Below are 14,693 nucleotides of genomic sequence, written 5' to 3'. Positions count from 1 at the left end.
CCAGTCTGTTTTTTAGTCACACTCTTGAGCATTTACATTGTTATTTTGGTTGATTTGGTCCAGTATAAATAATGCCAGTCCATCTCATTATACATCTACATAATACCCATATATCACTCACTGAAGACTGAAGAGACCAGCTACCTTTTACAACCCCTTGTCACTTCTAATTTGGTAGAACAAGTCTAAATTTACAGAGACAACATTATAAACTGTCCTGCAATGATTTGGACCAAAGAAAACAAACTGAAGGTAAAATTGCATCTTTAAAAACTTTAAAAAGCGTAGTGTTCATTCATCAGTCTCCTCTAATGGGAGAGTGAATCTCTGCTAACGAGGTGTTGCATGGTGATAACTGACACCACTGTCTCATCTAAATACTACTGACAGCCACAGCGCCGTCATTTCTCAGTTTTATCTTGTGAAAGTTGGCAAACAAGACCGTTAAATTGAGACAGTTCACACACTTCATTTGAGATGTTCGTGCTCGTCTTCACGGTAGTGAGGCCTGATGGGAACTGAATTACGGCTGTGAGCTTCCTGCTCTTTCTTATTTCCTTGTTCCTCATGTCATCTCCACTACGGATGAAAAGTTCAAGTTAGTCTGTGTCCGTGGGATATTTGTGTTTCCGCTCAGCGCTCAAGAGGAGAGCAGATGGAGGGATTAGCGTTTGACGTTTATGCTGCAAGACCTCAGACCTCACTTGACCTAAAGGGGTCAGGTAGTGTCAGGCTGGGTGTCTGTGAAGTGAAAAGTTGGAGGAAAAGTATCTGCATTATTATATTATATCAGTACATACATATAAGGACATGTGTCTTTTCTGGGGCTGCTTTTGTAATGTGTTACTTATCGTTTTTTTATATGCTTTCAGGTGGGTAAATGTCAAAGCACCTGTATATGTTATTAGGAGCGTAGTTAGCACATGTGTTAAGTTCCTAAGGCAGGGGTCAGAAACCTTTACTATCAAAAGAGACATTTTGGAGAAAAAAATCTGTCTGGAGCTGCAAAACATTTGAGCGTTGTGATGAAGGTAACACAGCTTATAGTCTAAGTATATATTATATAAGTCTAATGCAGTGAGGGCCAAAGTTCAATTGTACTATGGAGTTTTAGGGCCACACTGAGAAAACAAATTGGAGATTTCCAAAATAAAGTCATAATAGTATGAGAATAAAGTCATAACTTAACGAGAAAAAAAGAAAAAAGCAAGTAAATTACTACTTAATAATATTATAAATATATATATAAATATCTGCAAATTTCCCCACTGTGGGACTAATAAAGGAACATCTTATCTTATTATGACTTTATTCTCATAATATTATGACTTTATTCTTGAAATCTCAGATTTCTTTTTTTTCCTCAATGTGGCCCTAATACTCTGTCGTACCGTCGTACCGTCGTACTATAGACCTACAACAATGATAAGTAAAAATGAAAATGTAAACAAAAAACAGTTAATCATTTCCATTTTTAAAAACCCACAGGGAGCCACTGGAGAGGAGCTAAAGAGCCGCATGTGGCTCCGGAGCCGCAGGTTGCCGACCCCTGTCCTAAGGCATATGACTGTTGAAAACTCTTGAAATTTAGTGCCAAACGTAATATTTCAGTTTTTCTCATTTCCACTGTCCCATCCTTGATTTTTTTACTATTATCCTGCCGTTGTGAGGGGACAGTGATTCACAAACAAACTGTTAACGCTCAGCTCCGGGTTGCGAAAGCTTGAATTCTGAGAGTTTGTCATGTGTATATGCAGAGCGTTGAGCGTTGAGGGTACCGATGTCACCTTGTGTCGTACAGACACAGCAACACGTGACCTCACATGAATGTGAGGAATGCAGACTAATAGGGGTCAGACGAGATTCATAGGTGGCCTCCTGGTTAGTCTCGCTTTTCACCTCAGGGTGTCTGGTACCAGACTGCAGTCACATGGCTACAGGAGCAGCGGAGTCAAGGTCACATGGTGTTCGTTGGTCGCTTTGATGTTATGTGACTATGCGGCGGGAGATACGCAGTAGGGTGTACCTCTCTCTCACTCATTTATCAACTATATGTATGTGTTAACCACACCAATACACATTGTGTTTTATGAGCATTGAATGCAACAGTAATAACAAACTTTCAAAGTCTCAGTCAAATGGTATCTACTTAGAATTGAAATTATTTGTTTTGTGTTTTCGTACATTTTTTACACAATGACGACACTGATAGTCCATTTTCTTCATACTTATAATTAGGGATGTCACAAGAACGGATACTTTGGTACCAAGTCAGTGCAAAAATTCAGAAAATGTGGCGGTACTCGTTTTTCAACAGTACCACAGGAACTGTCAGGGCTCGAGACTAACAGCGTCCCATCGTCCCTACATTGCCAACAACAAATCAGTGTTGATATCGGCAGGACCAGAGCTAGTCAACGTTAGCTGTTAGCTCCGTGCAGGACTGTTCTGCTTACCTGCTGCTAACAGCAAACGTTAACTAGCTCTGGTCCTGCCGATATCAACATGGGAGGTGCCATTGATTCAGGGGTTGGAAATTAACTTTTTTTGTCCACCTGCCACTGTGGCTGGTGGTTTCCAAAACCTACCTGCCAGCCAATTGTTTTTTTGGCCGGTGAGTGAAGCAAATCTAGCAGCCACTTGCATATTTTACCAGCATTTGGCTGATGGCTGGTGCTAATTTCCAACCTTGTTTATATTATGATACGTTCAAGCTCCATTAAGTAAAACAGGAGGATTGTGCAAAGGTAAATTGTAATGTTATCATGTGCTCAAATGTAATCTTGTAAAATGTATTTTTTTGGTGAGAAACTTGAATAAATCCAGTTGTTTGAAGGAGATGTCTTCACAGCAATATAACATAGATAAAAGAGAGGGAATTATGACCTGTTTAACTTCCTCACAAAAAACAGTATGCAAACGGTAATAAATGAGAGTATGTTGGAGTACATGGGATTTAATTATTGTTTTACTTTTGTTTTTTTATACTGTGGTATCAATTTGGTATCAAGAATCATGGAATTTCATTGGTATTGGTATCAACTACTAAATTGATACTATTCAAAATGACAGACGCAGTGTTTAGTTATACTCACCTGTCTGTCTCTCTCTGTCTCTCCTCAGCATACCTCCCTGTCGGCCAGCCGCTCAGAGAAGGGTACCGGCTGGTCGAGCCGTTCGCTCGGTGCCCGATGTCGCAATTCCATCGCCTTGTGTTCAGATGAGCAGCCGCACATCGGGAACTACCGGCTGCTCAAAACCATCGGCAAGGGCAACTTTGCCAAGGTCAAACTGGCACGACACATATTGACCGGCAGAGAGGTGAGTTTTTAAAGAAACCAGAAGGCAGGAGTACTGCAAAAAAAGTGTCAATACAGTCATGCACGCTGGGATTGTGAGGCTGAAGGAAAAGAGCTGAAGTAAGGTATCAAACAGGGCTTGAGAGCCAGAACAGACCAGATCCCTGTGACTCAGCCCACAGATGGAGTTTTAAAGGTCTGTTCCACTGAGTTCAGAGCAACCTTCTGTTAGCTTTTACAGCCAGACAAAACTGTCTCGTCTCACAGTCAAACTCTTTGAAGAAGGACAGTTTTTCTTTTGTGTGGGTGTATGTCTGTGTGTTTAAATACACTGTCGTCTTTCTTCTCGTAAAACCCTGACCTAGATTAGTCGGGTTAATAACTCCATCAGGCTCAGTAGAAACTTTGTGTGTCTGGATCATGTGAGAGCCGTTGTGTTCCACCCATATAAAGCAGAAGACAGTCATATATTGGTGTTTTACAGTGGCAGTCTTTGACCGGGTCACCACATGTTGTTAAGCCTCTTATGAAGCCGTGTTGGTTTGTTTAGTGGATTTCAGCCTATGGGTTCTTTACATGCTGTAAAACACTGTGTATTTTGAACTGTTTGTCCTCACTACAGTTTTGTTGGATTGTTTGTTTCTTATTCACCTTGGAATAATGCTAATATTATGCACAGAATGTGAAGAGGTTAGAGTATTGTATGTATTGTGTTGCAGAGATATCTACTGAAATTAGCATGCCAACCAGCTAGCCCCGGCCCGTCCTGTCTTGTAATACCACTTGTACCTTGAGAGGCGATAGTGAGTCACTGTAGCGTCCAGTCTGCCCTCAGTCCAACATGAGAGGACCAAGAAGTAGAGCTGACCCGAGGGCTCGTCAATCTCGTTGAATGTACAGGGTCCGTGTTTGTTTTGATGGTTTGTTTATTGGATTAAATCTCAGTCGACTTGAAATTCTTCAGTCGAGCCGTTGTTTTTTTTTTTTTTTTAGAGGCTATCTGAAGAACTTTGTGCTCTTTTAAACAGTTTAATCATAAACACATTGGTTGTATAGATATGAATGGTGACATGATGACGCGGCAAAAAAGTCACACTGACAAAGCATGTAAACGAGACGGGGTCAGTGTTTCAAGACCACCTTCAACTGGGCCTTTCCAAGCCGTCCTAAAGCTGGTCGCGGTGCACATGGAGAAGTGTACAAATATTTTCGGTTCATTATGAAACTGTGGCGGACCGCATTTGACTATGTTAATGTGGTCGAAATCACCACTGAAAGTCATGCCAATGGATTTTCGGATCGCCAGATAGTCGAGATGTATGAAAAAAATAAAAAAGAATAGTCAAATCTTTGTATTGAACGGTCAAATCTGATTTGTTTTTGTTCATTTCTTTTTCTATTGTTTCCTCCCAGGTTGCAATAAAGATCATCGATAAAACACAACTCAACCCAACCAGCCTACAGAAGGTGAGTGACATGTTACTGTGTGTGTGTCCATATGTGTGTAGACTTGTTTGCTAAGATGAATCAAAGACACACATATACAGATGTTTTTGGTTGTTTGGCTGATGGGTTTTTCAGCCTACGTACATCAAACTTGTGTTGATCCCTAAATTTTCTTTGAGCAGAAAATTAGCTGCTTATGATGTAATCTTTACTTTTAGTGTTTACACATCATTACTGTTTCCCTATTTTTTTTTTTTTTAGTGATCTCTGTCTCACCCTTGCTTAACTTTAAGCTCATTCAGCTGGGTGTCCTAAGTGTGTTTATTTGCATTAGTGTTGCATCATTGAGCACAGTAGCGTCTTCATGTGTTGTTTTGCCTCAGGTTGTAACTCTCAGATGACCCTTGTGTGCAGCAGTTGTGTGAACTTTGACCTTTTGGTTGTCATGTGACGCTTAGTGTTGGGGAAGCTGTTACTGGCTGCAGGTTAAGAGCTGAAGAACATCTGCATCATCAGTTCAGGGAGGATTTATTAAATGTTGAGTGCACAAGTGGCTGCAGGGGAAAAAGCCTCTTTCCAACTTCAGCTGTTGCACTACTGTTTGGTAAAGAACTTGTCTGACCAGTTTTATTTTATTTCTTTTCTAAAATCAATAAAGTTCCAAACAGACATTTCAATAAGCTGGCGAAGCATTGAGTCCACTGGAGCTAACTAGGTTAAATACTCTGAGTAATGTACGTCACTGTGTGCTCGTCTGGGGTCATGTATTAACCTCATGTGTTGCACTCATGGCTCTAATGAGATTAAGCTCTCTCCTGTCTGAACTTGGCCTGCTGCCGCCATTTGCTTGTGTGTATGTGCATGTGTTGATTGAGAGCGATCTAAAGAAACGAAATTGAGTGAGAAACAGCCTCAGGGCTGCATTTTGTTTTTTTTCATTCAAGCAGTTAAAGTTGCAGTCAGTGTTTTCTCATCTGGCTTTGTTAGTGGAATATCCACCTCTGAAAATAAATGAAGCAGTGTTGAAATATTGGTGTCTGTAATAACTGCTCCATCAGGTTTAAGACATCCTCGTGACTGTTTCATGCAATCAGTGCAGGTTAATCTTCTCTCTGATAGTTGAGGCGAAAAAGTAAATCTTGCATCATTGGCTGGAGAAGAACATTGTGATAGTTGCAGGGTCAGAGGTGAAGCTACCAAAACAGTTGCACATAGTTTAATGTTAAGCTATACGAACATATGTTTAGTTTAGTTTAGTTTAGTTACATCCTTTAACAGTTATGAGTGATCCTCACGAGTGACTTAAAAAAGCTGTCGAGCCTGCTGTGATGGAAGAGAGGTGAAAAATAGAAGTGATGTCTACCTGAGCAGAGAATGAAGTCACTCTCCCTCTGCGTGCCTTTCAGTGCATGTTAGTGCATGTGAGCGTGTCCCACTGGCTAGCTCATGTCTGCTGCTCGGTTACAGCTGATAACGCCGTCCCGACCAATGCCACAGAAGCGTAGCACCCACCCTCCGGTTCCATCCCAGGTTGACACTGTTAGCTCTGTCAGCACTGTTACCTTTGTTAGCACTGTTAGCACCGTTAGCTGTGAGCCGCCGGCTCAGCTGCGCCATGTTGAGAGCCATGCGGAGGCAAAAGAAATGCAACCAATTTTGCATTTAGCAGCTTTAAGATTGTTGGTTTTTCACTAAAAAAAGATGTCCGTCATATCTGAAATTGGAATATATTGTATATATTTAATAACAAAATGGTAAAGTGACTCTAGTACATTTTAGTGCCATTTTTAAAGTTTTATGCATAATTTGATGATTATCGGGATAATATCGTGAATAGCAAATTATCTTGGCCAGCATCATTTTCATATCGTCCCATGCGTAGTTGCAGCTGAGCTAACTTTAATTTCCATCATTAATTAATCTGCTGTTTATTTTTTTTCAGCTGATTGATTCATTGTTTTGTTTATAAAATGTCAGGAAATAGTGAAAGAAGCTTTTCACAATTTCTTTCAAAGATCTTCTTTTGTACGACAAAACAGTCCAAAATCCAGAGTTTTCAATTTACAGTTTACAACAATATAAAACAGACAAAAAACATGTTAAGAAGCTGTTGTTTAGCAATTTTGCTTGAGAATTGACTCAAATAATGAATATGTTGTCAACATAGTTTAATTGACTTTGAAATCGTACCTTTTTAAGGCATGTCCTGTAAGGCATGCTTTTTTTTCACCCTTTTTGTTTTCTCTGTGGTCTCTTCTCTTTTGTCATTTAGAGATAGTTTTAACCTTGTGTGCAGGTTCTGTTCTCACAGTTCATACAAGTCGCTCTTTGTTCTGCCGACCACCAAACTGTGGTCTGATTGTGAGTCTTCTCTATCAGCACCTTCACAAATGCAACAAATCCACTCAGTTACATCATCGAGATCGATACTGCATCACACACGTACGCACACAGCTAGCCTATTGATGGGTACTCAGCTGGTTAGCTAACTGGTCCGGGCTGGGTTTGACTCTATTGATAACACAGAGTTGGGGTATTGATGGTTGTCTGGCTCTGTGCGATAGTTGGTCCACCTGGCCTAGATACCGGCAGAGTGTATCACTCTGCTGCTCTGACTACTTTCTGTTTGTTATTGTGTCCAACCAAAGTTGAAGTTGATCACTTTATATCTCAGAAATCCAATTCGACCAAGTCATAAACTACTTTTTTGTATAACTTTTCATTTTTTATAAAATACTGTTTTGCAGTTATATTCTATAAAAACGTGCTTCACTGCTCAGTTAACATTGTGTCAGTGTTATCACCACCTGATAAACTATTGACTCTTTTTATCAGAGGTGAAGCCGGGGTGATGGGTGGTTATCTGTATATCTGTGTGTGCATTGTGTGTGTGTGTGTGTGTGTGTGTGTGTGTGTGTGTGTGTGTGTGTGTGTGGTCGTCTCTCTGTGAGAACACAGACCTTCTTCTGCTGAACAGCAGCCGTGAGATTCACTTTATTTGCCTTCTGTTCCAACAGTGATATGCCGACTCAGTTACACCATGAATGTGCTCTTCAAATCTTTAAGCTAAGACTACTAACACGGCTGGTTCGTGTGTGTGTGTGTGTGTGTGTGTGTGTGTGTGTGTGTGTGTGTGTGTGTGTGTGTGTGTGTGTGTGTGTGTGTGTGTGTGTGTGTGTGTGTGTGTGTGTGTGTGCGGTGTGTGTGTGTGTGTGTGTGTGTGTGTGTGTGTGTGTGTGTGTGTGTGTGTGTGTGTGTGTGTGTGTGTGTGTGTGTGTGTGTGTGTGTGTGTGTGTGTGTGTGCGCGTGCGCGTGTGTTCTGCAGCAGAGCGGTAGCGGTCTACTGCTGCATAGCGCAGCGCTGCCAGTTGCGTCCTGTCCTGTCAGCATTATTGTAGTTAGTGTAGGACGCTATGCATGCTGCCAGGTGACACCGTCTCTCTCCATCTCTTTGTCTGTCGGTCACATAACCTCTCTCTCACTGCCTGTCTCTTTTTCCTGCTTTCACTTTTTCTATTATCTACAAACTAGGGCTGAAACAAATGTTTAATTTGATTAGACATCAATTTTGTAAGATATTAGAGCTGCAACGATTACTTGATTAGCTGTCAACTATTAATTTAATCGCAAACTATTTTGATAATGGATTAATAGGTTTGAGTATTTAAAAAAAAAAAAAAAAAATCTAAATTCTCTGATCGCAGCTTCTTAAATGTGAATATTTTCTGGTTTCTTTCCTCCTCTATGACAGTAAACTGAGTATCTTTGAGTTGTGGACAAAACAAGATAATTGAAGACGTCATCTTGGGCTTTGGGAAACATTGATCAACATTTTTCACCAATTGCTGACGTTTTATAGACTGAAATGATAATCGAGAAAATAATCGTTAGATTGATTGACAATGAAAATAACCGTTAATTGCACCCCTTTAATGATATACAACAGAGAAAAGCTTTTGCTTTTGCTTGAGATATCAACTCAAAAAATTAATCAATTATCAAAATTGCTGCCAATTTATTCCCTAAAGTTGAGTATAAAAGCTGAAATATAAGATTTCTCCTCTCTTAAAAATGTTTTTATGAAGGTTTTATGCAATAAATTGAAAGTGAGACGTATTTACTGATTAAATGATGAAGGCTTTAAACTACTGGATCATTCTGGATCACGCGAGGCTGCTGGACTTTTTAAAATGCTTTCTGGAGGAATGTCAGGAAATGTCCGACCTGCTGTCTCCCTGTTCCATTTTGGTGTAATGACCATTAGCTGATGTGTCTTTGTCTTTGGATGAAAACATGAAATAAGTGCACCATTAGCTGACACTAAAGTGTATTTGTCCAACATTAATCAGACTTCTGTCTTTCATGGGAGATTCCTTCAGTGTCCTTAATGGAAATGCACATAATTTGCATTTTCACAATATTAATATTCAAAAGATGTAGTATTCACAGTTGGGTTGAAATAGAAGCACACAGGAGCTCTCTGCTTCCTCTCCTCCTTGCTCTCTCTTTCTCTTCACACTCTGTTACGCTTCATATTCTGTCTTATTCTCTCTCGTCTCCTCACTGCTTCTTTTTTATTCTCTCTTTATCAACTCTTTTATTTAGTTCTCTTTACTCTAGCTCCGTGTCCCACTTCTCTCTTTCTATTCTCCCCAGGCGTTGTGTTGCAGTAGTAGTTCTACTGTAATCACAGCTGTACTCTCCACCATCTGGAACACTACACTATGTCTCCTAAAACTATTTCAGGGACGTAGGAACTGTGAGGTTCTATTGTTTCTGGAGAACAGCCAGTACTGCTAAAGTACCACAGTGCAAGATCCCTACTTCACCTAAGCGTCAGCCTGCTCCAGTATGGACATTAAAGGGATAGTTTGGGTGTTTTGAAGTGGGGTTGTATGAGGTACTTGTCCATAGTCAGTGTATTACCTACAGTAGATGACGGTCGGCACGCCCCCAGTTTGGAGAAACAGACAGGACTACCAGCACGGGAGTAAAGTAATGTACTGCTGTGGACGGGGGCAGCAGCAAAACATATTTTTGCCACCTAAAATAATCAATATTAGTTTAAGTATACACTGTATTTAGAATATTTTACCTTGCTGTCAGAGAGCTATACAGTCTATGTTTCCGACGGAGAACTGATGTCGTTATCTTTGCTCTCGCCAAAGCAACCAGACTCCATTAAATTTTTTTTTAAAAATAATAATTTTACAGTCATTTTACCTCATGGGAGTTACTGGTCTACCGCTGCCTCGGTCGGTTAGTTAGCTTGTTGATGCACAACAACATACAACAGCAAATTGATCACACGATTGATGCAAATCATAAAGAGTCTTCATCACAGAGGTTACATCAAAATCAAGGCCCTCGTAGTAACATTTTTATAGTAAAGTGAAGTGGAAAAAACCCCAAATTGTCTTCTGTTGTTGCACACACCAACTAAAGAGCTTTTAGTAGAGTGCAAATCTCTGCTGAGCAAATCTCCAAATTGCAAAGCTGCACCCTCTGTAAACAGTTTATTCTTGTTTACCATGTGCCTTTGGGTGTTTTGTCTTACAGAAGAGTATATAAATCTATTTGCAAAGGTGTTTATAAGCTGAGATGGAAATCCTGACTGTCCTACTCACACCTGAACGCACCATAAGAGTTGCAGACCGTGCATGATGTCAGAAATGGAAAACAGATTTGTCCACTGAAATTTTGGGGAATAATTTACTAAAAGATCTGCTGTTCGTATCTTAAAACTCCACGGCCGTAATAGCAACATTCAGGACCGAGTGTGTTTTTAATGCACTCTTCCCTGCCGTGTGTTGTTGGATAATCTGCCAGACAGTGCAGGGCCCCATCAAAAGCCTGGTGGTACTCTGAGAACGGGAGAGTTTTGTGGGCAGCCTTCCAATGTTGTGTATGTGTGTGCGTGCAGGACGGTGTTTGGGCCACCATCTAACGCTGTGAAGTGTGTTTTGTCCCTCGCCCAGGCCCCCCTCAGCCAGGAGCTGAATTCCAGACAGGCAAACAAAAGGGGCGACCGGGTCGGGGTGGGGTGGGGGTGTTATTGAGGCCTTGGCACAGGAGCAGGGACCCTGAGAAAGACAAGATACAGAGCAGAACCGAAGAGACCAGACAGTGTGTGTGTGTGTGTGTGTGTGCGTGTGCGTGTATGCGTGTATGCGTGTATGCGTGTGTAGGCCTGCGTGTATCATAACAGGCGGATAAACTCGCAGCCCGACACGGTCTCTGCTCTGCCTTTTGTACGCACGTGTAATGCCATTATCTGCATTGCTATTGTATGCAGCATATTGTCCCCATGTGGGTGTCTGTCTGTGTATAATCACATTGTTGCTGCTGTATGCGTTGTTGTTATTGTTCCAGAGTGTAAAGGGAATAATTAGATAATAAAGGAGCAAGAGGGCGGACAGAGCGAGAGCAGAAGGTTTTCCCACATGCTCATCTTCAAAGCAACGAGAACAGACCAGTAGAAGAAGAGAAGTAAGATGCCCCGCCTGGGCAAAGAACGTATATTGCTAAGAAGTGAAAGTCAAATGTTTGTTCCATTGCAACGTCAGCGCCCAGCAGCACAGCTACACTTCTGCCATTTTGGACTGAAAGAGACTACCAGACGTTGGTAAAACGTCCGACGCACAAATGTAAAACAAAATTATTTCTATTCTTTTGTAATATTTAATGTCTCTACCGAAATGACCTGTGTTGAACAATAAAAATATTATAAATATGCATGCTATTATAACTATTTACCTACTTATTTATTTAACTTTTTGGCCCGGCTGCTTCCCAGAGGAGCAGAAAGTGAGTGATGGACATAAATTGAAGTTAGAAAAATCCAGCACACAGATTTCTCAATCTTTTTCCAAAATGGAGTCCAACAGACCACAGACACAGACCACGGATGTAGAAGAGGTTGTGTCCTGTGCTTTTGCCCTGCGTGTTAGTAAATAGCCTACAACTCCATTAAATTCTGTTGATGTTGTGCTACTAGCGCTACTAGCTGCTGGCCGATAGCCGGTTGTTTGGGAACAGAGACGTTAATACATCCACCACGGTACAGGCTGACAGCATACAGCACATGGGTGTATTAGAAGATAATAAAAGTGATGAATTACAGCCAATGTATTCATTATTACAGCCGTATGCAGCTAACAGGAAGCTGGCAGAACCAGATATGTCATATGAGCGTGCAGGGCGGTGCGGTCCCGTGGGTCTGATGCATGCTCATTATGACGAGGAAAATAATTCTGGACTCGGCTGTTAGGTAATTTTACAACTTTTAGGACTTAAGGGTTTAAATGAGGGCTATTTAAGTGTTCGAACTGGGAGGTTGATTTACTCTGATTTACAGACGTCTCTTTATACATTCATGGCAATGGACTCATTGGCGTTTTCAGTCCAAAATGGCGGTAGCGCTACCGCAGCTGTTGTCAAAAAAGCACCTGAGTTTCGTCTCTTTGCGTCTGTACTCTTGGGCCTGGGATTTTCACTCTCTCCTTCCCCTGAACTATATTTAATTCTCCTTTTACTCAAGCTGAGTCAGACTTCTTATGATCTGGGTCAAACAGGCCTGGATAAAACCGCAGCTACTCATCATTAATGATTCAGCTCTTCTCATCGACAGGCCTGGGAGCTCCAATTACAGCTGTACATTAAGGGGATGGAGCTATATCGGGAGGAGAGTGCGCTTATAGTGGGATAATGTAGAAGAAGGGCAGCGCTCCCAGCAACAGGCAACAAAAGGAGAAACAAGGTCAAAAGTCTATTCAGATGTTCCCCCGGCGACAAGAGAAAGAGCGAAGGCAAATCCTTGAGTAATGTTGCTCATTAGAGTGCCCCAAAACATTCGGCAGGACTTTAACCCCGCTAGAGAGGCATCGACATGTGCTGAAGTGTCTCGTAGACTGAAGGATTTAACTCAGATCTTTGTTTAAATACACGTCTGAAATGTCTCTGGCAGAAGTAGAAGATTACTTTAAACAATCCATAATTCAGACGTGTTTGGCGGGCTAGATTTTGTGATGAGGTATTAATAATGTAAATCATTTCCTAGTACAACTTAAACTTTATTTCATTTAGTTGTCACATGTTGCACTAAGTGGGCTTATTGTGATTAATTATTTGTTGAGGAATAAACATAAACATCCCTAAAGCTTAGCCCTCCTGGTAAAATGATTCTGAGGTAGTTCTGTTTACCTTGATCACACCATGTTGGAGACTTTATTCTATTACAAATTGTTGCTCAGGTTTCTTAAATATTGAATTTGTTCTGGGACAAGCAATCAAGCAAAATTTTATTTTGTATGCAGCACAGGTATTGATTTATAGTTGGATTTCACCGGTTGATAGCAGTACTGCAACACACTTTTCATGCTTTAGTTTATATATCAAAAGCATCATGTTGACATCCTTTTGCTCATTTTGTGATATAGAGAGTGACACTGGGAAGGTTTTCTGAAAAAGGAGACTACTGCCATGCATTAGTTAATAGCTGAAATTATTTTGTTGGGATTTTTTCATTCACTTTGTGATAATCAAATGCAAAGGAAATTGTTTTCCTGGATTACTAGACATACTTGAATGTTGTCTTTGGTTTCAGCAATCTCTACCGGCATCAGAAACATGTAAGAGAAAACACTTGACGTCCAAACTGACCAGTCTTTGTCTTTGTGATCTGATATCTATACAGTTGCCCTGAGGTGTAGTTGTATAGTTGTGGAGGTGCACCTTTAGCTCTGGTGCACAAAGCCTCTGCAACCGACCCGGTAACCCCTTAATCCACAAGTATTATTTGGGCTTCAGGCTACCAGGCCAACATGACTTGATTAATCCTACCAGAACAACACTCAGCAGCTACAGTGCCAACTTTTCTTCACACGCCACAAGGGACACTTCCTTAAACTTTATTACATACAGGTACATGCATGAAATTTGACTCTGCATTTAACCCATCCTAAGAATTAAGGAGCAGTGGGCTGCTGTGAAGCGCCCGGGAGCGACTTGGGGTTCAGTGTCTCGCTCAAGGGGTTGGCCGGGGGCGTTTTTTATCACGAGGGATCACCTTGCTTCCGAAAATAGTTCACCAAAATGTGTTTCTGAAAACATTTTATGTTGGAAATAAGCCACGTAGTTACTGAAAGTAGCCTAGACCTCAATTTTATGCAAATGTGGAGCGCCCAACGTGATGCCTCATCTCTCGAATCGCGAGATGATACGCAAAAAATGAACTAAATGAGTTTTATTTCTAAAGCAAAAAGACGGTGGGGGGCTTCGGGCAAGTAATGTATTCAGTGTATGCCTGAACATCGTGTACTGTAACACAGACTACCGCGGCAAGCCTAGCCTATAGGTGCGACAAATATAGTTTTGCAGTAAGTAGTCGCCATATACTGACTGAGAGACAGTCCATTGTTGACTGCGGTTGAGATGAAACATTTTATATCACTTCATTCAGAGTTTACACACAAAAGCAGAGGTTTATTCACGATTGGTTCTCTGATGTGGGAGTAGAGAGAGAGGTCTGTGTGTTCATTCATCCCTCTCATTCTTTCACTCTTCCCCCGATATTTCTCTGAATCTCTCTGGTCTCATGATTGGCTGCGGCTGATAAGAGGAAGTGTGTTTTTTTTACGTTGTGTGTGAGTACTGCAGTGTTTTAGACTGAGCGTCGTGCGGTAGAGATGTGACGGGGCTGGCTATTTAAATATGTCAGCTAGACAAGCATTATCTATTCCTCATTTCTCATTTCATTGCGAAAAAGAGAAATACGAATACACAGCCTGGATAAACAGGTCAAAGGTCACCAGACTGGCAGACCAGACACATGAATCAAACCCACGCAGCACTACTCTCAAAGTGAGAGAGAGAAAACTCGACAGTCGGTCATTAAGTTGCTTTGTGTAAATCCTGGTAGAAAAGCAGTGAGAGCTTCGATTTAGCAGT

General features: G+C 41.2%; 1 protein-coding gene across 9 annotated transcripts in view; it reads left to right on the top strand.

Moving 5' to 3' along the window:
* The window catches only part of LOC141771154 (MAP/microtubule affinity-regulating kinase 4-like), a 71,510-nt gene that overhangs the window by 24,882 nt on the left and 31,935 nt on the right, over positions 1-14,693 (top strand). For all 9 annotated transcript variants that reach the window (XR_012594683.1, XM_074641123.1, XM_074641122.1 and 6 more), the window contains exons 2-3: positions 3,124-3,321; positions 4,713-4,766. Coding sequence is in view for 8 of the 9 variants with exons in the window: in XM_074641123.1 (XP_074497224.1) it covers positions 3,124-3,321; positions 4,713-4,766 (252 nt within the window). In the remaining variant the exon portion in view is untranslated. The remainder of the gene's footprint in view (positions 1-3,123; positions 3,322-4,712; positions 4,767-14,693) is intronic.

Source organism: Sebastes fasciatus, chromosome 7 (assembly GCF_043250625.1).
Source record: "Sebastes fasciatus isolate fSebFas1 chromosome 7, fSebFas1.pri, whole genome shotgun sequence".
Classification (NCBI taxonomy): domain Eukaryota; kingdom Metazoa; phylum Chordata; class Actinopteri; order Perciformes; family Sebastidae; genus Sebastes; species Sebastes fasciatus.
Note: the sequence above shows the minus strand (reverse complement) of the source record. Positions and strands in the feature narration are given on the sequence as shown.